The sequence below is a fragment of the Anomaloglossus baeobatrachus genome, chromosome 2, assembly GCF_048569485.1.
Source record: "Anomaloglossus baeobatrachus isolate aAnoBae1 chromosome 2, aAnoBae1.hap1, whole genome shotgun sequence".
NCBI lineage: Eukaryota > Metazoa > Chordata > Amphibia > Anura > Aromobatidae > Anomaloglossus > Anomaloglossus baeobatrachus.
This window is the reverse complement of record NC_134354.1, coordinates 176,589,987-176,617,142: the sequence shown is the minus strand read 5'-3', so window position 1 is coordinate 176,617,142 and position 27,156 is coordinate 176,589,987. Positions and strand designations below refer to the sequence as shown.

General features: G+C 45.3%; 1 protein-coding gene across 2 annotated transcripts; it reads right to left on the bottom strand.

The window, feature by feature from the left end:
* On the bottom strand, window positions 1-26,701 carry C2HXorf38 (chromosome 2 CXorf38 homolog). Of its 2 annotated transcripts, none has more exons than XM_075333502.1 (7): window positions 26,636-26,701; window positions 15,792-15,926; window positions 15,290-15,412; window positions 5,944-6,093; window positions 1,265-1,468; window positions 1,061-1,187; window positions 1-273 (listed from the first exon to the last, which is right to left on the bottom strand). In XM_075333502.1, the coding sequence occupies exons 3-7, from the start codon at window positions 15,404-15,406 to the stop codon at window positions 185-187; spliced, it is 687 nt and encodes a 228-aa protein (XP_075189617.1). In that variant the 5' UTR covers window positions 15,407-15,412; window positions 15,792-15,926; window positions 26,636-26,701; the 3' UTR covers window positions 1-184. The 2 variants fall into 2 exon arrangements, with proteins under 2 accessions (XP_075189617.1, XP_075189616.1); XM_075333501.1 differs by lacking the exon at window positions 26,636-26,701 and adding an exon at window positions 21,245-21,479.
* Window positions 26,702-27,156: the final 455 nt, after the last annotated feature.

Below are 27,156 nucleotides of genomic sequence, written 5' to 3'. Positions count from 1 at the left end.
GATGTTGGGTTCCCTTTAAATTATTTAGGATTCAAGCATACATATCAAAAAAGCAAGTAAATTGAGTATTCAATGTGTCTGTATTGAATATGGGCCAACTTCTTTAAGTCCCCCTTAACACCAAGATTGACAAAAAAAAGCTTTAAACAAAAATACCATGTATTTTATTTTTCCATAACAAGCCTCAGTGTCCTCGACCTAAAAAAATTGCAATTAGAAACGCCAACACCACCACTAGGAAAAACGCTGCAGCACGTCTTGTGTGAATCCGACCTAAAGAAGGAAAAAACATATATTATTTTACTGATATAATACAGAAGGCGGAGCCAACTTTATAAACAGCAGGGCTCTTCAGCAGAAAACTGTTTAAAGGGCTTGTTCACATACTGTGTACTTTTCATCGTATTTTTTGCTGCAGAGAAAAATGTGACATTTTCCAGTAACAGCAAAGTGAATGAGATTTCTGAAATTTCCTGCTCACGTTGCTTATTTTTTCCTTCCAGATTTCAACCATCAAAGCAGTATTTTTAACTGTACAGCATGTCAACTCAATCAGCATTTTTCACCAATTCAAATAACTGTGAAAGAAACGCAAGTAAAATCAGAAAAATCTGCTAAAATACTCAAAGTGCGCAGAGAGCCCCAAAAAATTTAGTCGTTCACTTATAGGAAACAATATGTGAGTTAACAAGGTTGGCCATTACTTTAACATTGATGGACTATCCTTTATGATAGGTCAATGTCTGATAGTTGCAGGTTGTCAGATCCCGGCCTGATAGTGGCGGCAGTCAGGTACTCCAAATTCGCCTCCCATTCAAATCAATAAGAGATGGATGTGCAGTACCCAACGAACACCGCTATCAGAAGATGGGGCAGCTCCGGAACTGGTAACATCTGGCTGCCGCTGCCAGGTCCGACAACAGCTTGTCTGTGGGGGTACAGGGTGTCGTACCCCGGCCAATAAGACATTGTTGACCTATCGTAAGTATAGGCCATCAATGTTATAGTACTGGCCAACCTCTAGTTTCTGTGATCTTGGGCAGATTAGAAAATAACTAACCTTCTACACCAATTGCAAGATGATCCTTGCACAAGCTGTCAAGGTTCTCTATATCTTCTTGGAAAACACTTTTGAGATCTTCATTTTGAGAGAGGAAGTTCTTCATGTTTTTGACCTTGTCTAAATCCTGCAGATCACATATTTTGTATCAGAGAGTTTCTTCCATGAGATCTGTTTTCATGCTGTCTTTAGTTTGTGTCTTACCTTATTAGTCAGTGGACCATGTTCCTCTAGCTCTAGATACAGTTCTTGGATCATCTCCTGTATCATTAGAATCTCAACTGTTTTCGGGGATAAACTTATAATAGACGGTCCCTGAAGAGATGTGTCTATGGATTGTGCAGTCAAATGGACTCCATCCACCTCCATTATGTCTGAATCTTTTACATTCCAATCTGACAGGAGGACCTGGAGTGTAAATACAGAACTGATGATACATATACTACGGTGTTACTGCTGGTGACATGTCACACACTTTGCATGATATAAAACCGTTACAGACTAAGGAATTTTTCATTTTTGAGCTTTCATTTTTTCCTTCTTCTCTTCCAAGAGCCATAGCTTTTGTATTTATCTGTTAATGTGGACATACTGTACGAGGGCTTGTTTTTTTTTTTTTTTTTTGCTGGATGAGTTGTAATTTTGAATGACACCCTTCACTTTACCATATAATGTACTAAAAAAAATAAAAATTCCAAGTGGAATGAAAGGGTGAAAAAAAAAAAATCAAAATTTTTGGGGGGATTTTGTTTCTACTACGTACATTGTGCACTAAAAATTACCTAGAAACATGATGCTCCGGAAAAATCTGATTACAGCGATAGCAAACATGTATTGATTTATTTTTTATTTAAGTGATAAAAAAATACAGTTTATTGAAGCAAAAAACATTATTTTTGCTATGCTTTGCTATTTTCTGAGACTCGTAAAGGTTTTATTTTTCTGATGGGCTGAATAAGGGCTTGTTTCTTTTAATTGATACCATTTTGTGTATTGCAGGATATAGTGAAAATGTTGGTCTCCTACAGAGTTCAACCTGTGGCTAAGCTTAATAGGAGTACCGAGATGTCACGATGGAGGTCTTCATCAGACCCCTGGCTCTCAGTAACCATTCACGCCGCAGGGGCTGATGGGAGCCTGTGTGAGTGAGCATCGGGACGCATTTCATTTAAGCCCCACTGTCAGAGCACTTGGCTCTGGCTACAGCCGTTACAGAGAGAGGTGCTGCATTTATTATATAAACGATATCTACTGCGTATGGAGGAATCTCAGCTAATGAGTCCCATTCACACGTGGACTCCTTCCCAGGTTGATGTTAAAGAGAACCTGTCACATGCAATATGCATCCAGAACCACGAGCAGTTCTGGGTGCATATTGCTAATCCCTGCCTAACCATCCCTGTATACACTAGCATAGATAAAGGGATCTTTAGAAAAAGTATTTCCAAAGATCATTTATGATATGCTAATGAGGCCAGGAACTAGTCGCAAGGGCGTTATTTCCCCTGACTAGTCTGCCCTCTTAGCATGGCAGCATGCCTACAGGGGCGTACTAACATGCTATTCAATGCAGCGTCATCAGTGGCGGCGCGTGTACCTGTGAACGCTGATCTGAATGCCTGCACTTCTGGTCATGAACAGTAGACCTCTCTGAAGCCGGGATGCGAACACACCGTGCATGACCGGAAGTGCAGGTATTACATAATTCTCCGGTGTGCATCTCACAAAGATATTTTTACAATATTAATAGTCTATTCAGGGAACTGATCTGGGGGAAAACGTCACCACAAATTAAGCTGGAACAATTGCAGAGGGGTGAGGGGGAGGTGGGAGGCTGGCAGCTCCAAACTCCTGGGAGTATTTCATAGCTACCCAACTGCAACATATTAGAGGCAGGAATGACCCGGGTGAGGGTGGGATACAATGATTACTTATGCAGCAGTTCCTTGGGTCCGGGGGATTTATAAGGGGCATTAGAAGCACGAAGATTTGCGCTTCGGGGGTGGGGGAGGGGTTATTGAGTATACCAACACTGCTGCTGCTGCATAAATTGAGGTGGAAAGTAAGGATCTGCAAGGTATCTTCCAGTTTACCTCAATTTGGGTTACCCATGGACTCCGAATCTGTATAAACTGCAAGGATTTAATATGTGGGAGAGGAAAGGGGTACGAGGATTCACTCATATATTGGGGGAAAATGGCGAGTTGAAGGAATGTGTAAATCTGCGGGAGGAGTTTGATCTACCTCCACAGGAGCTTTATAAATATTTGCAGTTACGACATGAGTGGTAAGCAGAGGGAATACAGCTGCAGCAGGGGGTCCCTCCAAATAGGATTATAAATAGAATTGCTGAGGTTAAAAACTCTGGGGACCTAATCTCGGTATTATATTGTCTAGTTTTGGATTTAATGCTTTCAAAATACCTGACCTAAGACCCTGTCACACACAGAGATAGATCTGTGGTTGCAGTGAAATTGTGGTCAATCAGTGCCAGTTTTGTGGCTGTGTACAAATGGAACAATATGTCCATGATTTCACTGCAACCACAGATCTGCCAAAGATTTATCTCTGTGTGTGTGACAGGGCCTTAAGTCTAAAGAAAAATGGGAGGGAGTCATAGGTCCTATGGAAGACGGTCAATGGATGGAGATTTTAGAGAGGGTGCCGGATTTGTTCCTCAGTGAATCCCACCGGTTATCCCAACGACACCAAAAATATAGAACTCCAAAATCCCTATGTGATATTGGGCTTAGAGGTAACCCTATGTGTAACAGGTGCAAAGCCCAGTGTGCGGATGTCATCAACATGATGTGCTCATGCCCCAAGCTTGACCCTTTTTGGAAAGAAATAATTGAAAATTATTAATACAGTTTAATAGAGTCTATTCGGGGGTTGGGGGGTGGTTCAGCCCCTTTGGTGTGCGTTTTGGAGTATGTTGACAACCTGGTGACTGATGAGTACGGCAAAACAGTGGTAGCTAGAATGTTATACATGGCTAGAAAGCTGAAAGCACAGTATTGGTTGGACGACCAGACCCCCTCTATTCCAGAGTACATTATCAAAGTGAACTGGTTGATTAATATGGAAAAAGTGGTATATCTAAAAAGAGACTTTATATCAAAGTTTGACAAGGTCTGGGCGCCCTGGATAGACGGCTCAGGCTTTGCCTCTAGAGAACTACAGAGATTTTGTTTAGATCTCCTGAGTATTGACATGTTGGATTAAAGTGAATCTCGTACTTGTAATGTCTTAAATACATACCTACATAGTGATGCGATGCTTATTTTGAATATTATTGCACTTATCATTTTTAACCCTCGAGTGATTTTCCGTTTTTTTTCGCTCCCCTTCATCTGAGAGCCGTAACTTTTTTATTGGTCTGGAAATCTTGCCACATAAGGGCTTAGTTTTTTGTGGGACGAGTTGTACTTTTGAATGAAACCATTAATTTTAACATATAGTGTACTGGACAACGCCAAAAGAATTCCAAGTGTGGAAAAAAATTCAAAAAAAAAAAAGGGTGTGACTGCCTGATTGTTTTTGGGATATTTTATTCACAGTGTTCATTATATGACAAAACTGATGTGTTGCTGTGTTGCCTCAGGTCGGTAAGAGTTCGTAGACACCAAAAATGTATAGGTTTACTTTTATCTAAAGGTGTTAAACAAATTCACAACTTTGTCCAAAAAAAAAAAGCGTACTTATTGCACCATTTTCCACGATCCGTAGCGTTTTCATTTTTCAGGATCTATGGCTCAGTGACAGCTTATTTTTTGCGTCTCGAGCTGACGTTTTTAACTGTACAATTTTTGCGCATATGCTATGTTTTGATCGCCTGTTATTGAATCTTGCGCAAAATACGTGGTGACCAAAAAACGTAATTTTCGAGCTTGGAATTTTTTCTGTCACTATGCAGTTTACCGATTAGGTTAATTAATTTTATATTTTGATAGATCGGGCATTTCGATACCAAATATGTGGATTTTTTTTAACCATTTAATTTTCAATGGGGCGAATGGGGGGTGATTTGAATTTTTAGGTTTTTAATTTTTTTTTTTTCACATTTTTTTTTATTTTACTAGTCCCCCTAGGGGAGTATAAGGATCAGCAGTCTGATCGCTCTTCCATTTCTCCAGATCACAGCTACATAGCTGAGATCTGCAGAGAAGCAGCTTTCCTATTACAAACGGCAGTCTGCCAGGTGTAAGAGGAAATGACTCATGATAGCTACAGGAGTCATCACATGACCCTGTGTTACTATGGCAACCATTGGATTCATGTGATCACGTCACTTGACTTACAATGTTGCGAGTTAAGTGAATGCTAACCGCGGTGCGCTGTTTCATGTCGCTGTCACATATTGACAGCGAGATGCAAGGGGTTAACAGGCTCGAGTGGAGAGCGGATCCACTTGTGCCTGATAGCTGCACATGTCAACTTTTCAAATCAGCTGATATGTGTAGGGAATGTTGCCGACTGTCAGCGGCATGGATTAACCTCACACTATCCATGACGTCCCCAGTACGTCATGTGTTGTGAAGAGGTTAAGGTGGGGGACTTTCTGTGGGGAGTGGGGGGGAGGAATAAGGGGGACTGCGTTCCCTGGGGTTGTTATAAAAATTGCTTTGTTTGAAAAGTTTTAATAAAAATTATTTGATTGAAAAAAAAATAAAAAACATATGTTGTTTTTGGTTATTGATTGGGGCCAATTGTAGTAGTACGTTTGCACTCATAAGCAAGCATGCCTCAAGCAGGGAATTGGCATCATCTCCTACAGTCAGTCTCATTAATCTTACATGTATGCTATATCCAGATGATATGTCATACAGGTCTTCTATAGGACAACCGCTTTGAGAAATTCAAACAGTACAATAGACTATTACCTTCTGCATTCTTTCGCCCTCCCATACTAGGCCAGGCACATGTGTGAATTCTGCAATTAAATTATGCATTTTTTGACCAAACGTTTTCAACCATGAAGATGAGACTTTCATATCAGAAGAGTGCATCAACTCATTCCGGCACTTTATTACCTGCAAGGAGAAATATTATATGCAAAATTAAATTCGTATTACTTTGTGAAATGAGCAGAAATTCAAATGTGAACGAAATTGTGAAATCTGTTGGCCCTGATTTATGAAGACTGGAGTATTGCACGCCAGTATTGATGAAGGGTGCACTAGAGTAATAAGTGCCAAATTCATTAAAAGGCAAGCACATCTTAATGAAGTTGGCACATCTTTCAGCTGCCGTGTACACCAATCAGGGACTGGAGTATATTCCTGTTGTAGTTTACGGCATTATGGTTAATTTGTCAGCTAGGCTCAGGAACACCCCTCCGGTGAAAATCAACCCATTTATCAAAAAGTAGTCTTTAAATTTTGTAATTCTGTAATACCCAGAAGAGAAACTACTACATTTTAGAAGAAAAATATATCTCTTAAAAAAGGACCTTTCAATGTATTTATTTCAGAATTATTTTCTTTGTGCAGAAATATTTGTAAAGTTCTAATTTTTGCTAAGACCAAGGGAACATTGCCAAAGAGTTTAATATTGGAGCATCTACTTTTTCCCCTGCATGACATCGACCAATCATAAGCAAGAGGCATCATGCAGGTGGAAAAAAGAATACACATTCAAAAATAGTCAGGAGTTATCATCTTTTGTGTGAAAAACACAATAATATACAAGCTTGCTATCCTCATTAATCTCACTGCCAGCATCAATGTGATTAGAAGTGTGAGCAGGGAGTAGAGCAGAGCTTTGTGTCATTACAAACACCTCTGCAGCTCTCATCCCAAGGTACTGTCAGTGTAGTTGTATGAGAAGCAGAGCAGAGCTGATAGTGAAGTTTGATGAAAGCTGCAGAGGTGATTCAAATTACACACAGATCTGATTTGTATCTGTTCCATCTCCTCCCTACAATGACAGATCTGTGAGATAAGAGCTGTAAATAGAGAGGTGTGTAATCACACACAGAATTGCTCTAATCCCATCCATTGCTTGTTATCACATTACATGCCTGTAATGAGCTGTGTGTCATTATGTCTCACACTGGAAAAGAAAAGTAAAGGCCCAGTCACACACAACGACTTACCAGCGATCCTGAAAACGATGCGACCTGATAGGGATCGCTGGTAAGTCGCTGGGAGGTCGCAGGTGAGATGTCACACAGTCAGGTCTTACCAGCGATGCAGGAACAATACAGTCGCAGTAGCGACCTGTATAACGATCTCAGCAGTCACTGTGACCCTGTCACACAGTGTCAAACACAGCGATGTGTCCTGCCCAGCAGGACATCACCTTTGAAGAAAATGGCCTGGACCATTCTGCAACAACTAGAGATCTCACAGCAGGGGCCTGATCGCTGGTAGGTGTCACACATAACAAGATCGCTAACGGGATCGCTACTGCGTCACAGAAACCGTGACTCAGCAGCGATCTCGTTAGCGATCTCGTTATGTGTGACGGTACCTTAAGGCTACAATTTATAGCAAAGAGAAAAGGTATACCAAAAAAGGGATCAAAGCACCAAAAATAAATTGAAAAAGAACTTTATTGCAACATAAATAAATAAATCACACATTACCACACTTGGGAGTGAGGCACACAAGAGAACATATTTAAAAACACTTAAAAAGCCGAAGGCATAATAAACCAACCCGCCAAGAACAATATAATGAAATCACAATATGAAATTATGATATAAGACTCTCCTATGGACAGAATAAGTGTCCGGTCGTGCACCTAACATGCCAATAAACGGTGCTTTAAAAAGAAGGCAATAAGCCACGTGGTTTAAGGACCAGTAACAGGATTCAAGCTGGTACTTAATATTAAAGGAGCATAGTTATAGTGCAATTTGTCTATGGTTACATGTATGATACAGATTGTACTAGTCAGATACCAAATATAATCACACAGTGTGTGAGCCAGTGACAAAAGTTGGAACTTGCACTGAACACTAGACAGGCAAAAATTATATATATAGTGTAACCGGTCCACGGTCACATATAAGCCACAATTGGACAGGTCAAAAAGTCACGCTCAGTTATGCCCCTAAGACTGTGCACCATAAGCCAGTGATAGATGGTAACGGTGAACAACCTTGGGAAATATCACATAAGCAAAATCCTAGACACTTAGGCGAATACACATCAGCCCTATCACTAAGTGGTGAGGGTATGTCAACCCTTATAAAGCAGGCTGGTGAAAGAAAGTTGCCCAAAGCATGACAGTCACGGTCCTGTACTTACTACCAAAGATGTCTAACACCCATGTGGGCAAAGGTGATGGGGAGAGTAAAGGAGTTCCTGGCGTGGTAACCCCACGCGTATCGCCACCTATAGTGGTGGCTTCCTCAGGGGAGAGAGAGTGAAGGCAGTGCTCCGGTCTCCTGTGTATCACATATAAAGGAGATAAATTAGCACTCACCCGTGAAGCAGCTGAGAAGCTGTGTGCGTTTGCACCGCTCCGATGGCGGCCGCCATCTTGGTTTGGTCACATGACATGTAACTCACCACCCATCATTCGCTACTGCGCATGCGCTAGATAAAAATGTATTAAGCACTTATCAAAGTGCAGGAAAGCAAGGCGCATAGCGTTATTCACATAGCGTTTTAATGCATATGAGGGCGGCGTTCTGGAATAGTATAAGAATAACCACTTGAGTCATATAGGCTCAAACAACACAGGCACGTTACTGTTACGCTGCCCACTCAGAGCAGAGTATGTATATGGACAAACAAAGTATCACCAGTGAGGCTGGTAACGCAGTATCTTTAACCTTTACAGGGCACCCATTGATCACAAGGATTCCAGATATCAAAGGGAATCCTTGGATTCAAATAGAACCATGAGGGCCATATACAAGCAAAGTATTGTCATTAAGGCTAGTAACGCAGTGTTTTTAACCCTTTCCAAAGATCTACTGATCTCAAGGATCCCAAAAATTTATTTATAAAGGGGTCCTCGGATTCTAGTTGATCCACAAGAATTAAGGGCTATGTAAGAGAAGCCACCCATGAAATACAGTAGCAGGCTGTTTAAAACGAGTGTTGATGACCTCAAAATATCTAGAAAAAAGGTGCGGGGGGGGGGAGGGGGAGATTGAAAATACCACCCCCCGTCACCTCATACCAGGGGAGCATCTCGCAGGGGAGGAAGAAATTTATGTTAAACACCCATACAGAAAGGGGCATAGGGATGTCATAAGTCCAAATGCCCGTGATCCCAACTCGTGGTTGATGGAAGTATACAGTGACTCTACATCAAGGGTCACCAGAAGGGCATCCGGCGGGATTTCAATTTTGGCAAGTTGTTCGATTAAATGAGTAGAATCCCTCACATATGAGGGTAAGGACTGCGCCAAGGGCTGGAGATAGAAGTCCAGATAGATGCACGGCCTCTCAAAAAGGCCACCAACCCTGAGACGATTGGCCTACCTGGAGGTTCCATGCGACCCTTATGAATTTTCGGTAACATATAGAATGTCGGTGTTACCGGAAATCTAGTTGTAAGAAAATTCTTTTCCTTCAGGGTGATGATGTCTTGTTCATGGGCCGCGGACAAGAATCTATCCAGATTCTGCTTGAACGTGCCAGTAGGGTCTGATGGTAACACCGTATAACATTCTTTATTAGAGAGTTGTCTCTTGGCCTCCCTAACATACATTTCCGTCGGCCACAGGACCACATTCCCCCCCTTATCTGCCTCTTTTATGAGAAACTCTTTGTTGTTACTGAGTTTAGATAGAATCTGTCTCTCGCCTACAGTTAGATTGTTGGCTCTATTATTGTCTGGTTTTAGCTTTTCAATATCCTTACAGACTTTGTTAAAGAAAATACCCACAGCGGGGCAAAGACCCAAGGGGGGTGTCGCTTGTGACAAGAGCCGTCCCGTAAAGGGGATTTTCTTACCCGTATCCCTCTCGTTCTCCTCCAAGAGATCAAGGAGGTCGCCAAACACCTGCCGATCTTCGGGAGGTAGCGTATTGATGAGTTCTGGTCGGCTGTAAAGATATTTAAACGTGAGTTGTCTGCAAAAAAGGTATACCGTATTTTTCGCTTTATAAGACGCACCTGATTATAAGACGCACCCCCAAATTTGGTGAAGGAATAGAGAATTTTTTAATAAATGGGGTCCGTCTTATAATGCCAGTGTCCGTCTAACAAATAATATAGGGTATATGTCCCTCATAGCCCCCTCATCCTAAAATTAGCCCCCATAATCTGGATATGGCCACCTTATATTGAACACGTCCCCCAGTGATGCCACATTTCCCCTATGGCTGGCACATATCCTCTATGGCTAGCAGACAGGGCCACTGTGGCAGGCAGACAGGGCCACTGTGGCAGGCAGACAGGGCCACTGTGGCAGGCAGACAGGGCCACATCACCCTCTGTGGCAGGCAGACAGGGCCACATCACCCTCTGTGGCAGGCAGACAGGGCCACATCACCCTCTGTGGCAGGCAGACAGGGCCACATCACCCTCTGTGGCAGGCAGACAGGGCCACATCACCCTCTGTGGCAGGCAGACAGGGCCACATCACCCTCTGTGGCAGGCAGACAGGGCCACATCACCCTCTGTGGCAGGCAGACAGGGCCACATCACCCTCTGTGGCAGGCAGACAGGGCCACATCACCCTCTGTGGCAGGCAGGCAGGGCCACATCAGCCTCTGTGGCAGGCAGGGCCACATCAGCCTCTGTGGCAGGCAGGCAGGGCCACATCAGCCTCTGTGGCAGGCAGGCAGGGCCACATCACCCTCTGTGGCAGGCAGGCAGGGCCACATAAGCCTCTGTGGCAGGCAGGCAGGGCCACATCAGCCTCTGTGGCAGGCAGGCAGGGCCACATCAGCCTCTGTGGCAGGCAGGCAGGGCCACATCAGCCTCTGTGGCAGGCAGACAGGGCCACATCAGCCTCTGTGGCAGGCAGGCAGGGCCACATCAGCCTCTGTGGCAGGCAGGCAGGGCCACGTCAGCCTCTGTGGCAGGCAGGCAGGGCCACGTCAGCCTCTGTGGCAGGCAGGCAGGGCCACGTCAGCCTCTGTGGCAGGCAGACAGGGCCACATCAGCCTCTGTGGCAGGCAGACAGGGCCACATCAGCCTCTGTGGCAGGCAGACAGGGCCACATCAGCCTCTGTGGCAGGCAGACAGGGCCACATCAGCCTCTGTGGCAGGCAGGCAGGGCCACATCAGCCTCTGTGGCAGGCAGACAGGGCCACATCAGCCTCTGTGGCATATCGCCCCCATGTTGCTGCTTTTAGTAAAATAAACTCTTTCCTTACCTTCTGCAGCACAGTCCTGTCTCTGTCTCCCTCCTCGGAGTTGAACTCCTCCTGTCTCCTGCACTTCCTACTTCCTGGTTGTAGTGCAGGTCATGTGATCGGGACAGCAGAGAGATATCTCTGCATGTCTAATCACAGCCAGCAGGAGGGAGACCGGGCAGACGCTGGAGGAGGTGAGTAAACAGTTTATTATTTTACTACAGCAGCAGCACGGGAGGCTATATCTAACACAGGGGGAGGGGGAATCCTGTGCAATCAAAGGTAAGCACAGGCAGATAATATGCACAGCTCCCTCAGCCCATCAGCGCGATGCAGTTTCAGCACCACGCTTCTGATGGACAGCGGCTGTGCATATTATATGAGCGGGAGAGCAGGAGATCAAAGGCTGCCGCTCCCAGCTCCAAGCAGTCCCCAGCACGCTCCAGAGCTGCCTGCACCTCCACTGGACTCTGTGTATATTATATATATATATATATATATATATATATATATATACACACCCCCCCCCGTATATTCGGATTATAAGACGCACCCCCTACTTTCCCCCAAAATATGGGGGAAGAAAAGTGCGTCTTATAAAGCGAAAAATACGGTAAATCTTTGGTAACAGTGAATTTGTCCATCCTATTCATGGGTGCAAAGGACAAACCCCTGGCAAGTAGGTTGGATTCAGCTTCAGACAGTTGATAGTTAGAGAGATTCACTATTTGTAGATCACTCCCATTACCTGTCACCAGTTCCGTCTCCTGCTCCTCGTTTCCCTCTGGGGGGGCGACTGCCATGGATGAGCTCTCCTGCCCTTTCTCCTGGTGTTTTGTTTTCCGACGACCCCTCCTGGTACGCCTTCTTGGTCGCTTGTATCGGTGGATAAAAAAATCGCTTGAGGAGGGTTCGGACACTACTGGGGCGATCTCAGGTTCCTGATTGGCTTGTCTACGTCTGTTGCCCTTATGTGTCCACCTATTCGGCGATTTTTGCCTAACATACTAGGGGCTTCCCCTATGGTATACGTCTTTCTATACTTACTGTGTCAAGACTATGGTTATAGGTTGGATTCTGGTTCGTGTTCCTCTATAAGATACGCACGGTCCTGGGAATGTAGGCCGTGTCACGCACCCGTGCTTTGTCGTCCAAGGATACGGATGTGGTGACTTCCTGGGGTGAAATAGTCGCCATGTATAGAGTGTTCACTTGCCCTTGGTATATGTTTCACTCGGCCACTGGCGTACTTCACGGGACTGTGTATGTTTTCCTGTGATGGGAGAGGGATATGTGTGTTTATCCAATACTGTACCTTTTCTCGATCAAATATAATGCTAACCTAAATAACCTAGTCCATTTATTGAATTAAGTGTGAGCCCATGGCATTTGGACTTATGACATCCCTATGCCCCTTTCTGTATGGGTGTTTAACATAAATTTCTTCCTCCCCTGCGAGATGCTCCCCTGGTATGAGGTGACGGGGGGTGGTATTTTCAATCTCCCCCTCCCCCCCCGCACCTTTTTTCTAGATATTTTGAGGTCATCAACACTCGTTTTAAACAGCCTGCTACTGTATTTCATGGGTGGCTTCTCTTACATAGCCCTTAATTCTTGTGGATCAACTAGAATCCGAGGACCCCTTTATAAATAAATTTTTGGGATCCTTGAGATCAGTAGATCTTTGGAAAGGGTTAAAAACACTGCGTTACTAGCCTTATTGACAATACTTTGCTTGTATATGGCCCTCATGGTTCTATTTGAATCCAAGGATTCCCTTTGATATCTGGAATCCTTGTGATCAATGGGTGCCCTGTAAAGGTTAAAGATACTGCGTTACCAGCCTCACTGGTGATACTTTGTTTGTCCATATACATATTCTGCTCTGAGTGGGCAGCATAACAGTAACGTGCCTGTATTGTTTGAGCCTATATGACTCAAGTGGTTATTCTTATACTATTCCAGAACGCCGCCCTCATATGCATTAAAACGCTATGTGAATAACGCTATGCGCCGAGTTCTCCTGCACTTTGACAAGTGCTTAATACATTTTTATCTAGCGCATGCGCAGTAGCGAATGTTGGGTGATGACTCATAAAATAGTTTTCTTAATACCATTCTAGAACGCCGCTCTCGTATACACTGAACCGCCATGTGAATAACGCTATGCGCCTTGCTTTCCTGCACTTTGATAAGTGCTTAATACATTTTTATCTAGCGCATGCGCAGTAGCGAATGATGGGTGGCGAGTTACATGTCATGTGACCAAACCAAGATGGCGGCCGCCATCGGAGCGGTGCAAACGCACACAGCTTCTCAGCTGCTTCACGGGTGAGTGCTAATTTATCTCCTTTATATGTGATACACAGGAGACCGGAGCACTGCCTTCACTCTCTCTCCCCTGAGGAAGCCACCACTATAGGTGGCGATACGCGTGGGGTTACCACGCCAGGAACTCCTTTACTCTCCCCATCACCTTTGCCCACATGGGTGTTAGACATCTTTGGTAGTAAGTACAGGACCATGACTGTCATGCTTTGGGCAACTTTCTTTCACCAGCCTGCTTTATAAGGGTTGAAATACCCTCACTACTTAGTGATAGGGCTGATGTGTATTCGCCTAAGTGTCTAGGATTTTGCTTATGTGATATTTCCCAAGGTTGTTCACCGTTACCATCTATCACTGGCTTATGGTGCACAGTCTTAGGGGCATAACTGAGCGTGACTTTTTGACCTGTCCAATTGTGGCTTATATGTGACCGTGGACCGGTTACACTATATATATAATTTTTGCCTGTCTAGTGTTAAGTGCAAGTTCCAACTTTTGTCACTGGCTCACACACTGTGTGATTATATTTGGTATCTGACTAGTACAATCTGTATCATACATGTAACCATAGACAAATTGCACTATAACTATGCTCCTTTAATATTAAGTACCAGCTTGAATCCTGTTACTGGTCCTTAAACCACGTGGCTTATTGCCTTCTTTTTAAAGCACCGTTTATTGGCATGTTAGGTGCACGACCGGACACTTATTCTGTCCATAGGAGAGTCTTATATCATAATTTCATATTGTGATTTCATTATATTGTTCTTGGCGGGTTGGTTTATTATGCCTTCGGCTTTTTAAGTGTTTTTAAATATGTTCTCTTGTGTGCCTCACTCCCAAGTGTGGTAATGTGTGATTTATTTATGTTGCAATAAAGTTCTTTTTCCATTTATTTTTGGTGCTGTGATCCCTTTTTTGGTATACCTTTTCTCTTTGCTATAAATTGTTGTCTTTGTATACCAGGTGATCCCACCGGGTGGTGCCCTTCCCCTGCTTAGTTGGTACCTTAAGGCTATGTGCACACGCTGCGTTTTTTTGACACTGCGTTTTTGGCCGCTAAAAACACAAAAACGCACCCGTGGCAAAAAACACATGCGTTTTTTACTGCGATTTGGTGCGTTTTTGATCTCTGCGTTTTTCTGCGTTTCCAATGCATTGCATGGGGGGAAAACGCAGAAAAATGCAGGAAAGAATTGACAAGTCCATTTTTTTCTAAGCTCAAAAACGCAGCTTAAAAAAAAAAGTTGTGTGTTGACAGCAAAAATGAAAACTCATAGACTTTGCTGGGGAAGCAAAGTCATGCAGTTTTGAGGCCAAAAACGCCGCAAAAAACACACTGTGTGCACATAGCCCAAGACACTCTCTGGAGGCTTGTAAACACACCCAGAGAAGCGTTTCTCATATTTTCCACTTGGTGTTAGAATCTGAAGTTTACAATTTAATATCTTTGCAATGGAGATGAAAAATAAAAAACAAAACAAAACAAAAACTAAGTTTTCTTTCAAGTCTGTGGCCACTATATCATGATTTAGCAAACTTAACGGGTTCAATCTGGTGATAGTCTCTCTTTTAGTAGCTTTGATTTTTTTTGTTAGAAAGCACCAAACTGCATTGATAAATGTAAATGTTACCTCTCTGACCCGCGATATGTTTGACACTCTGAAATGATCACAATTATTTATCAAGTTGAGTAGAGCTGCAGCGTCACACTCTTGGGGTCCTGTGAGGTTGGTTTGTCCACGTGGCATGTACACCTACAAAACACGATGGAGTGGGCTGAATCACAAATCACGGCAGAAGACGGTTCTGTGGATTGACACTGCAAAATAGATGTTCATATATAGTGGCTTTAGGGGGAATTTCAAACACAAATTTGAAGGGTTACTCCCAACTCTCGTTTTTATAATCAAGACCGGAATGACTTCTGGATCCTGGAGGACAGGACCTATAAGCAGCCATTACCATCTTTGCCATGAAAGCTAGAAATAAGAATAACTCTAAAATTTCCATCACAGGTCAATTTTCAAGCAGATTTTTTATGCACTGTGTGGAAAATTTATTATTCCCAGATTAGATTTGTTATGTAGAATATGTTACCATTAATATGTGAATTGCATCTTGGTGACATATTACCTTGGCTACTTCCCAGTAGTTCGTAGACCACAATGACGGATCACTGTTTCCCCAGTGTATTTCTCCATTTCTGTTGTTATGGTGAGCTAGGATGATTTTTTTCCACTGCGCACAAACAGGACAACCTGCCTCAAACTGGTAAGAAAAACAAGATTTTAGTTATTAGACTATATGGAAGGGAGACATCCTTCTTAAATGTTTGATTTCAGCTTCATGGACACAATCGCTTGGTCTCTAATGCACATTATGGTTTACAAAACTCCTTAAAAAGGAAAGGAACCTGACAGCTGGTAAATACTGCCCGATACACAGGCAGCATGTATTAGACACTGGCTAATGCATACTGTGTGATAAATTCCGGGTCTGTTGCTAATCTGGGGTCACCTATGAAGCCTTGGAGGCTCTATAGGTTGGGATACTGATTCAAAGGACATCGTGGGACTGGTACACCATGGATTACATCTGAACTTTGTAGAATTTTTTAAAATAATATATTGGTCAATGAGGGATATAGTGGGGGAGTCTTTATTCAAATATACTATTTTGTCCTTTTCATTTTACACTTTCTGGGTTAGTAATGGGGGTGTCTGAAAGACACCTCTCCATTACTAACACCAGAGCTTGATGCCAGCTGTCACTATATAGTTAACACCAATTCCAAAAAATAAGGCCCATATTTATTGCCACCGCACCAGGGCAATCAGGAAGAGCTGTACAAAGCGCCAGAAATGCTGCATCTAATGTGATGCGCCACTTCTATGGCAGCTGCAGGCTGGTACTTTTAGGCTAGAAAGGGCCAAAGAATCATGGACCTTCCGAGCTTGGTAATACCAGGCTTCAGCTTTCTGCTTTACCTTAACGAATTATCAAAAATAGGGGTGACCCCACATCATTTTATTAATTCATTTATTTATTTGGTTAAACACTATTTAATAGAAAAGCAATCCTGCCGCAATGGCAAAGCAGTATAACCCAAATCCTGATAAGAATACCAATTAAAGCAAGGATCTAAAATTTAACTTTTAATATCATTAATCTAAAAGCATCATAGAAAAAAGTGCAGTGCAGTGCATGAATAAATAATAATCAGATAGATCTCACCCAGTTCTTCTCCTGAGGAGATCAGAAACCACCGGAAAAGTCCAAGGCAGAAGCGGGCCGGACCAGACCTAAGGGGGAGGGGGGGGGGAACCAGTATCCAAGTTCCCTACCCCTGTCGGGCCCCTGCAAAAAATGCTTCCGCCCTTACAAGGGCAGCACCCAAGTTAGGAATGCTAACCCTGATGAAACACACACCCTCCCAACGCGTTTCCCTCTCTGTATAATAAGAGTTCATCAGGGGAGAAAATCTTCAAGTAAAGCCTGCAATGGCAGGACAGTACTACATAATGCACGTTGGTGGTACAAATGTGTATGCTAGTGGCCAGTGGCATACACATTTGTACCACCAACGTGCATTATGTAGTACTGTCCTGCCATTGCAGGCTTTACTTGAAGATTTTCTCCCCTGATGAACTCAATTATTATACAGAGAGGGAAACGCGTTGGAAGGGTGTGTGTTTCATCAGGGTTAGCATTCCTAACGGGTGCTGCCCTTGTAAGGGCGGAAGCATTTTTTGCAGGGGCACGACAGGGGAACTTGGATACTGGTCCCCCCCCCTTAGGTCTGGTCCGGCCCGCTTCTGCCTTGGACTTTTCCGGTGGTATCTGATCTCCTCAGGAGAAGAACTGGGTGAGATCTATCTGATTATTATTTATTCATGCACTGCACTGCACTTTTTTCTATGATGCTTTTAGATTAATGATATTAAAAGTTAAATTTTAGATCCTTGCTTTAATTGTTAAAGACTATTTAGCCTGGTTTAACATAAGAAATAAAAACAGTGTGGTGTCCCCCGCATTTTTGATAACCAGCCAGTGTTTTACATTTGAGAGCAGTTTCAATCGACTTAAGCAATTTTCCTGCCCCCCAGCCATCCTGGGGTGGGGGGGTGGGGTCTGCTGGAAAAACACTTGAGTTTCCCATTGACTTCGATTATACTTGTTACTCGAATCGAGCCTGTCCGAACTTCTGACCTGCTAGATTTGAGTAACGGGCACTCAAGCAGTTTAGTGCTCGTTCATCACTAATATAATTTAACAGCAGTCCATCCAGAAAACACAGACGATTTTTTTTTTCACTTGTCATCTGTGTGCAATCCGTATACAATCTGTTTTTCTTTTTACAGAAGCAGTTAATAATTTACAAGATCATTTATCGTTTCCTATGTTATAGAATTGCAATGTAGCAGTAAAAATAACATGATATACTGTGGCTCCATATGGCATACAATTTTTGTTTGTGCACCCATTGACTTGCATGGGCAAGTCTTATTGGATTTACGAAAGTAAGGTGTGCAGGCTGCAATTTCTTTTTAAAAAGCAGATTTAGTCCATGAAAAAAGAAAAATCACTCATTTACACATTGATTCTTGTGTTTTTTTTGTGATTAAATAGTTCTGGATATGATGAAAAAGAAGAAAAGTACAATGAGACCATTAGAGGTATTCTACGTTTCCCATGGTGCCCTTCTACGAGACTTCAGCCCCTCATTTGGTACACATCCGAAATTTCTTACAGGTTACTGTCACATTTTGGTAAAAAACATATCCTTCCGGAAAATATGCATTATGTTTGTGGTGCTTTTGCTTACAAATATCTGCCTCATGAAGGGGTTGGTACATGTACCCTAGCCAGATTGACTTTGGCTACATGGACCATTGCTCATAATGAGATCTCTCCCAGATACCAAGAAATATGATGCAAAAACGGAGAACACCGAGTAAACCTACAATACACACTCCGTGGTACACAAGATTTGGCCTCACTCACAATTACAGGCCTGGCGATCCATAACTCACGCAATATTGAACAATTAGCTGAAATGTTTGACAATGTCACTGATGAGGTATTTGATGCTATAATCATCCTAAACAACCAGACAAGAGTCCATGCTAAGGTGTGAACCAACACACTATAGTATTGGCTTACCTTACAGCAAGTCATGGAGGGATGTGTCAAATAATTGGACTAGCATGTTGTAACTATGTAGATACAAACTTTTCTGTCCGGGTAGACAAGCACATTGCAAGATCCATAGAATTGAAGGAAAAATTCAGAGAAGAACATTCCCAGGTAGAGGATGATAACCTAGGTTCCTGGTTCCAATGGTTAAACCCCTCAAATTGGTTCGAAGGTGTAGGAGGATGGATCACTGGTATAGGCCATCCGTAAGCCAAAACATGTTCTAAATGTCCACCTCCATCTGGCTACTGAAGACTCAGATATACCTCTCATTGCGCCCCCCTACCAGCATCCTCCCCATACTCTCAGGGTAGGGAAGGTCGTAGGTATTCCTACATAAATCCCTCCCTCCCTCCCCTCCTCAGCGCTGGCCCTTCCCTCCTCAGTGCCGGCCCGCCCCCGCAGCTGTGGTCCGATCACATGATTGGACCTCAGTCGCAGGGACACTCGGCTCCCGCTGTGCTGCCAGCGTGAGCCGCGTGTTAAGCGAGGATCGCAGTAGTCCCCATGTGGCCCCGGCCTTCAGCAAAGACACCAAGATCCCAGGGATTGATTATAGTGGTGAATCCGACCTCAGGGTTGTATGGTCTGGGGTGAAAACCTTGGATTATGCGGACTCAATAACATCAATAATCACCCCATCTGTAGGCTGTACTTAGTTATAATATGTAACCTCCTGATTGGTTGTTGAAGTATCGTGTTTTCGCCTAATTGGTTGTATGATGATTTTCCCATGTCCCTCCTACATATCCCTCATACTGTGATTTTACTATAATAATGGCCAGCAGCATAATGGAGTCAGTTCTGCCTATTTAGTGTACAGAACTCATTGTACCTACAATAAAGCTTTCTTTACTCCAAAGAAAATGGTTGCATAATCCTTGGGTGACTGAGAAGTTATTCCTTATCAGACATCACTTGGATAAAAAATACACTTGTCTACCCGTACTGAAAAGTGGAGCGAGGTCTTCCATACATGTAGCTAGGGTCCACATAAGCAGTCAGTGAACGCTTCATGGGATTTGTCTGGAGACAAACATAAATAGTAAGGACGTGTCATGACTACAGCCTTGTCTTAAAATAAATTAAAAAAAACAACTCCACATTGCAAAACAAAAATGTCTATACTGCTCAATAAGAGGGCGGAACATGAATCCCCCCAAAGAAGTCGCAGCCGTGACATTTAGTGCCTTTTGGGTAATCAGTTACCCAGCTTTCCCAGGACCTGATATAGATGAGAAACTGATACTGTACAACATAAAAGCACCTCCCAGGTACAGACACTACATACAGTGTTTAGAAAAGCGCAGACTGGCTGTCCTGGCACCATTACACTAACCCCCTGCCACCTGGACTACACTACTGACCCCCTGGACTACACTACTGACCCCCTGCCACCTGGACTACACTACTGACCCCCTGCCACCTGAACTACACTACTGACCCCCTGCCACCTGGACTACACTACTGACCCCCTGGACTACACTACTGACCCCCTGCCACCTGGACTACACTACTGACCCCCTGCCACCTGAACTACACTACTGACCCCCTGCCACCTGGACTACACTACTGACCCCCTTCCACCTGGACTACACTACTGACCCCCTGCCACCTGGGCTACACTACTGACCCCCTGCCACCTGGGCTACACTACTGACCCCCGGCCACCTGGACTACACTACTGACCCCCTGCCACCTGGACTACACTACTGACCCCCTGCCACCTGGACTACACTACTGACCCCCTGCCACCTGGACTACACTACTGACCCCCTGCCACCTGGACTACACTACTGACCCCCTGCCACCTGGACTACACTACTGACCCCCGGCCACCTGGACTACACTACTGACCCCCGGCCACCTGGACTACACTACTGACCCCCGGCCACCTGGACTACACTACTGACCCCCGGCCACCTGGACTACACTACTGACCCCCGGCCACCTGGACTACACTACTGACCCCCGGCCACCTGGACTACACTACTGACCCCCGGCCACCTGGACTACACTACTGACCCCCGGCCACCTGGACCTACACTACTGACCCCCGGCCACTTGGACTACACTACTGACCCCCGGCCACCTGGACTACACTACTGACCCCCGGCCACCTGGACCTACACTACTGACCCCCGGCCACCTGGACCTACACTACTGACCCCCGGCCACCTGGACCTACACTACTGACCCCCGGCCACCTGGACCTACACTACTGACCCCCGGCCACCTGGACCTACACTACTGACCCCCGGCCACCTGGACTACACTACTGACCCCCGGCCACCTGGACTACACTACTGACCACCCGGCCACCTGGACCTACACTACTGACCCCCGGCCACATGGACCTCTGCCATCTCCTGCTGGTACCTGCCTCCTACCTGCTTCCCTTTGGCCCTGCACTGGCACCTCCTTTGCCTTGGTGCAGGGACTCTGTTGGCCAGCTGCTGGTGAAATGTCTGCATCTCCTTGTCTATGAATCCCTGCAGGCGGCTCTGTAGCTGCAGCAGGCAGTGCCCAGCCTTCATCCAGTTCTTGTACTCCCTGCAGTTCAGCCTGGCAAACAGCCCGTTCAGTGCCATGTTCTGCCGCTGTATAAGTGATTCCGGGGTGAGGTGACTCCTCCCCAGAGCACATGGTGCAGACAATACAGAGGCACATCTACAACGTAATATGAGAGGAATGTGCATAATGTAATACTGCCCTCTGACCACTAGGTGGTAGCAGTGTCACGTTCCATGCGATCTGCGTGTAACGTGTGTGCTGTCCCTGCCTGTATACAGCAGAGGACCGCCATCCACTGCCTGCACTAGAAGGTCTGGCATCAGTGCAGGTGTGGGTATCGCATGGCTGGCCCAGTTATTACCAGGGGACATCAGACTGGTGCTGAGTTCATGAAGAAAGGAATTTCCAGCATCCAGGTTCCAGATTATTTTAAAAAATGAATTTCTTTATTCCAAAATGATTTAAAAGGTAATTCCACATGTATAAAAACAAGTGGCAATTATCAAACAGGTACGCGTTTCGGAGGATCACCTCCTTAGGGTACGCTCACACGAGCGTATAACTCGCATGAGTATCGGACCGCATCTCTCGGTATGGCCGCACACTCTCCGGACAGGAGCATGTCAGCCGCATAGAAATACATGCAGCTGAGCCGCTCCTGTCAGCAGAGAAGCTAGCCGCGCCGGGTGATGCGGTCCGATACTCATGCGAGTTATACGCTTGTGTGAGCGTACCCTTAGTCTGAGACAACACCATTCAAATTGGTCCTGCTGATGTCCGTGCACCGGTCAGATTCTTATGAAACGCCAAGTGGGTGAGCTGGTGTTTTTTTCTACTGGTGCTGAGTTCAGTAGTAAATATTACATCTCCCTCCTTTACTGCATTACATGTAATTATTTGTTTTATCACATTTCCTTATGGTAGCACAAAAGACTTTCAGTATGAAAACTCTAGAAACACGAAAATTCTGCAGCACCAAGCGATCCCTGTAGGATGGAGAACCTTGGGTGAACGTGCTCCGGGACTCGATTGCACATCGTGGTGCCGGAAACGTTTGTTACTGGGGTATTCTGGTACCCAACCTCCATGCTCAAGTCCCCGCACCGCATGTTTCCCAGCCATAAAATATGCAGGGATTGCCTGACAATCAGAGTAATGTCATAGCCATCTTGGCTACTGGCATTACTGAGATTAGCTGGCCGCATAGCGTCATTGGGCCTATATAAGACCCAGTGATGCCATGTTTGCTGCTCTGTACCTGGAAATAGTATAGGGAGAGATTCTGCTGGAAAAGGAATAGTGACAGTACCTGCTGGTAGAACAGTATACCAACAGTCCTTTTCAGGGCTAATTGAAAGCTATTATGTTCTCTAATAACACCATTCTTATTCTGCATTTATAGTAGGGTGAGCTTTAGAGACGAGATAGTGTATTAGAGTCCGATAGGCAGAGATTCAAGTCTTACAGACTGTGCTGCTGCTACCTAAAAAATATCTATTATATTTTCTAATAATACCGCTCTTAGCTGCATTTAGTGTAGGGCAAGCTGCTGGAGTAGGGATAGTGTATTGGAGGCATGTAGACAGGGATTCAAGCCTTACAGACCGTGATGGTGTTACCTAAAAAAATCTAATTGTATTCTCTAATAATATCGCTCTTAGGTGGTGTCACACTTGCGACTGACTCGCACGAGTGCAATGCGAGAAAATCTCGCATTGCACTCAGACCAATGTTAATCAATGAGGCAGCTCCGATCACTTTTTTTGTCAGTCCAAATCGGACTCAGAAAAAAAACGCAGCATGCTGCGATTTCTAGAGTTTCTCGTGCAAGACTCTCCAATGCAAGTCTATGGGTGCGAGAAAAAAACGGATGTCACACGGACAGAACACAGACCATCCTAATAACATCCGTTTTTCTCAATACAATTCTATCATGTAGCAGAGAACACTGTAAATGCTCCTGTACATGACAGTAAATGACTAAGGCTATGTGCGCACGTTGCGTACAGTTCACTGCAGAAATTTCTGCAGCGATCTGATGAGCACATGTGCGCTTTAAATCGCTGCAGAAAGAGTCCGTAGTGAAGCCGATTCCATGCGCTCTGCCTGCAGCTCCTGCCATAGACAGAGCAGGAGCTGCCGGCAAAGCGCAGGAAAGAAGTGACATGTCACTTCTTAGAACGCAGCGCTTCGGCAGTAGCCGAAGCGCTGCGCTCTAATACGCCACGTGCGCACGGCTCCTGCACAATCTCCATAGATTGTGCAGGGGACGCAGGATGCATGCAGTTACGCTGCGCTACAAAGCGCAGCGTAACTGCATGTATTTACGCAACGTGCGCACATAGCCTAACAGCTGCTGAGGAAAAAAACAAATTGCACACGGATGACAAGTGAGAGAAAAAAAAAAAAAAAAAAAAAAATCGCCCTACTCTCCAGCATGAGAATCGGACCGATTTTTCAATCGCAAGTGTGACGCCGGCCTTAGGGCTCATGTGCACGTCGCTTAATAGCATGCTTAAGGGTATGTGCGCACGTTGCTTTTTACCTGCTTTTTACCTGCTTTTTTGCTGCTTTTTCTTCTGCGCTGTTTAATGCCAAAATGGATGTGTTCTTCTATTCAAGCAAAGTCTATGGGAATTTGGGTTTCTTGTTCACACTATGTTGTTCAAAAAGCTGCCTTTTTGTGGCAGAACTTTGGTCAAAAACTCAGCTTTTCAAAGAAGCAACATGTCAATTGTTTTTGCCATTTGGGTTTTGCACTGCAAAGCTGAGTTTTTGACCAAAGTTCTGCCACAAAAAGGCAGCATTTTGAACAACATAGTGTGAACAAGAAACCCAAATTCCCATAGACTTTGCTTGAATAGAAGAACACATCCATTTTGGCATTAAACAGCGCAGAAGAAAAAGCAGCAAAAAAGCAGGTAAAAAGCAGGTAAAAAGCAACGTGCGCACATACCCTTACGGTGCGTATTGCACTGCAGTGTAAATGCATGCGTCCTGAGTCCCCAGCACAATGTAGATTGTGAATGAGACGTGCGCACAATGCTTTTATGAACGCAGCGATTTGGATGCTAAAATTTTGCCCCAAATCCGTGCGTTCATAAAAGCAGCATGTCAATTATTTCTGCGTTCTGGATGCAGCCCCCACTCTGTCTATGGTGGGGGCAGCAGCCAGAGCACATGAAATCGGCTTTATTTAACAAAAAAACTGCATCCATTATGCAGTGTTTCTGCAGCGATTTGAAGTGCACATGTGCTGTCAAATCTCTGCAGAATATTCAGCAGTTACATGCGCATGAGCCCTTAGTCTGCAGTTAGTGTCAGGTGAGCTTCTGCAGTAGGGATAGTGTATTAGAGGCCTCAATAGTGGACTGGTGTAAGGGACTCAAGCAGTGCTAGAGGTTCATGGGATAATGGGTGCAAAATATCTACCTTGTCCTGGGCATGGACAACCCACACTACACAACTAAGACCAGAGCTTGTGTATTGTGACAAGTGAAAGTGTGGGTCTGTGCCCTGATTTGCGCTCATTTGTGGCTACTAGCCGGAAAGTCCTTGCTGATTTCTGGCAGGCAATGAGGTGCTAACACTATCGCCCAAGTGTCATCTGTATCCAATATTGTACATCATTTGGGAGCCCTGCACCAGTTTTGTAATGTTGAAGCTATATATCCCACTATGGCAAGGTTGAAAATATATAAACTGTACAGTTTTGTAACCTACAAAGTTACGTTGCAACCACCTGACACATATGGGCACCATACCCCGTCTAAACAGGTGTGAATTGCTGGTATTACTATTTTTCTAGAGTGGCTGGCACCACATTACTGACTTCCCTGCACCCCAGGAAAACTCCTGCTGGCACCATATTACTGACTCCCCTGCACCCAGGATAACTCCTGCTGGCACCACATTACTGACTTCCCTGCACCCAGGATAACTCCTGCTGGCACCATATTACTGACTTCCCTGCACCCCAGGATAACTCCTGCTGGCACCATATTACTGACTTCCCTGCACCCCAGGATAAGGCCTGCTGGCACCATATTACTGACTCCCCTGCACCCCAGGATAAGGCCTGCTGGCACCATATTACTGACTTCCCTGCACCCCAGGATAAGGCCTGCTGGCACCATATTACTGACTTCCCTGCACCCCAGGATAAGGCCTGCTGGCACCATATTACTGACTTCCCTGCACCCCAGGATAAGGTCTGCTGGCACCATATTACTGACTCCCCTGCACCCAGGATAACTCCTGCTGGCACCATATTACTGACTTCCCTGCACCCCAGGATAAGGCCTCCTGGCACCACATTACTGACTCCCCTGCACCCCAGGATAAGGCCTCCTGGCACCACATTACTGACTCCCCTGCACCCCAGGATAAGGCCTGCTGGCACCACATTACTGACTTCCCTGCACCCCAGGATAAGGCCTGCTGGCACCATATTACTGACTCCCCTGCACCCAGGATAACTCCTGCTGGCACCATATTACTGACTTCCCTGCACCCCAGGATAAGGCCTGCTGGCACCATATTACTGACTTCCCTGCACCCCAGGATAAGGTCTGCTGGCACCACATTACTGACTCCCCTGCACCCCAGAATAAGGCCTCCTGGCACCACATTACTGACTTCCCTGCACCCCAGGATAAGGCCTCCTGGCACCACATTACTGACTCCCCCGCACCCCAGGATAAGGCCTGCTGGCACCACATTACTGACTTCCCTGCACCCCAGGATAAGGCCTGCTGGCACCATATTACTGACTTCCCTGCACCCCAGGATAAGGTCTGCTGGCACCACATTACTGACTCCCCTGCACCCCAGGATAAGGCCTCCTGGCACCACATTACTGACTTCCCTGCACCCCAGGGTAAGGCCTCCTGGCACCACATTACTGACTCCCCCGCACACCAGGATAAGGCCTGCTGGCACCACATTACTGACTCCCCTGTACCCCAGGATAAGGCCTGCTGGCACCACATTACTGACTCCCCTGTACCCCAGGATAAGGCCTGCTGGCACCACATTACTGACTCCCCTGCACCCCAGGATAAGGCCTCCTGGCACCACATTACTGACTCCCCTGCACCCCAGGATAAGACCTCCTGGCACCACATTACTGACTCCCCTGCACCCCAGGATAAGGCCTGCTGGCACCACATTACTGATTTCCCTGCACCCCAGGATAAGGCCTGCTGGCACCACATTACTGACTTCCCTGCACCCCAGGATAAGGCCTGCTGGCACTTTCCTCCTACCTGCTGCCCTTTCGCCCTGTAACGACATCTCTGTTTTGGCTCAATGATTCTGGTTTTCTGCTGCTGGTGAAATGTCTGTATCTCCATAGTGATGAATCCCTGCAGGCGGTTCTGCAGCAGCAGCAGCCAGTGCCCAGCCTTCACCCAGTTCTTGTACTCTGTACAGTTCAGCGTGGCAAACAGCCCGTTTAGTGCCATGTTCGGCTGCTTTCACACATCCGGATTTTGCAGTGCGGCTCAATCCGGCTCAAAAACCTATGCAATGGATGCGGTGAAAAAAACGGATCCGTTGCATAAGTTTTTCCATGCGGACCGTCCGTTTTTTGACGGATGCGGCTTGATACTGAGCATGCGCAGTGTAAAAAAATGCATCCGGCCGCCGGATGCGTTTTTTGCCACAGGATGCCGCATCCGGCGTCCATAGGCTTGCATTGTAAATCGCGCCGGATGAGGTTTTTTCGCCGCACAAAAAAACGTGCCAGGCTAAATATGCCGCATCCGGCAAAATACGGACGCAACGC

Coding starts and splice junctions, on each gene's coding strand:
- C2HXorf38 (XM_075333501.1), bottom strand. CDS start 21,445: ATGGCACTGAACGGGCTGTTTGCCAGGCTGAACTGCAGGGAGTACAAG. Junction 6,094..15,289: donor ACATATCGCGGGTCAGAGAG/GTAACATTTACA, acceptor TTCTCCTTGCAG/GTAATAAAGTGCCGGAATGA. Junction 1,469..5,943: donor AGGGCGAAAGAATGCAGAAG/GTAATAGTCTAT, acceptor TTTACACTCCAG/GTCCTCCTGTCAGATTGGAA.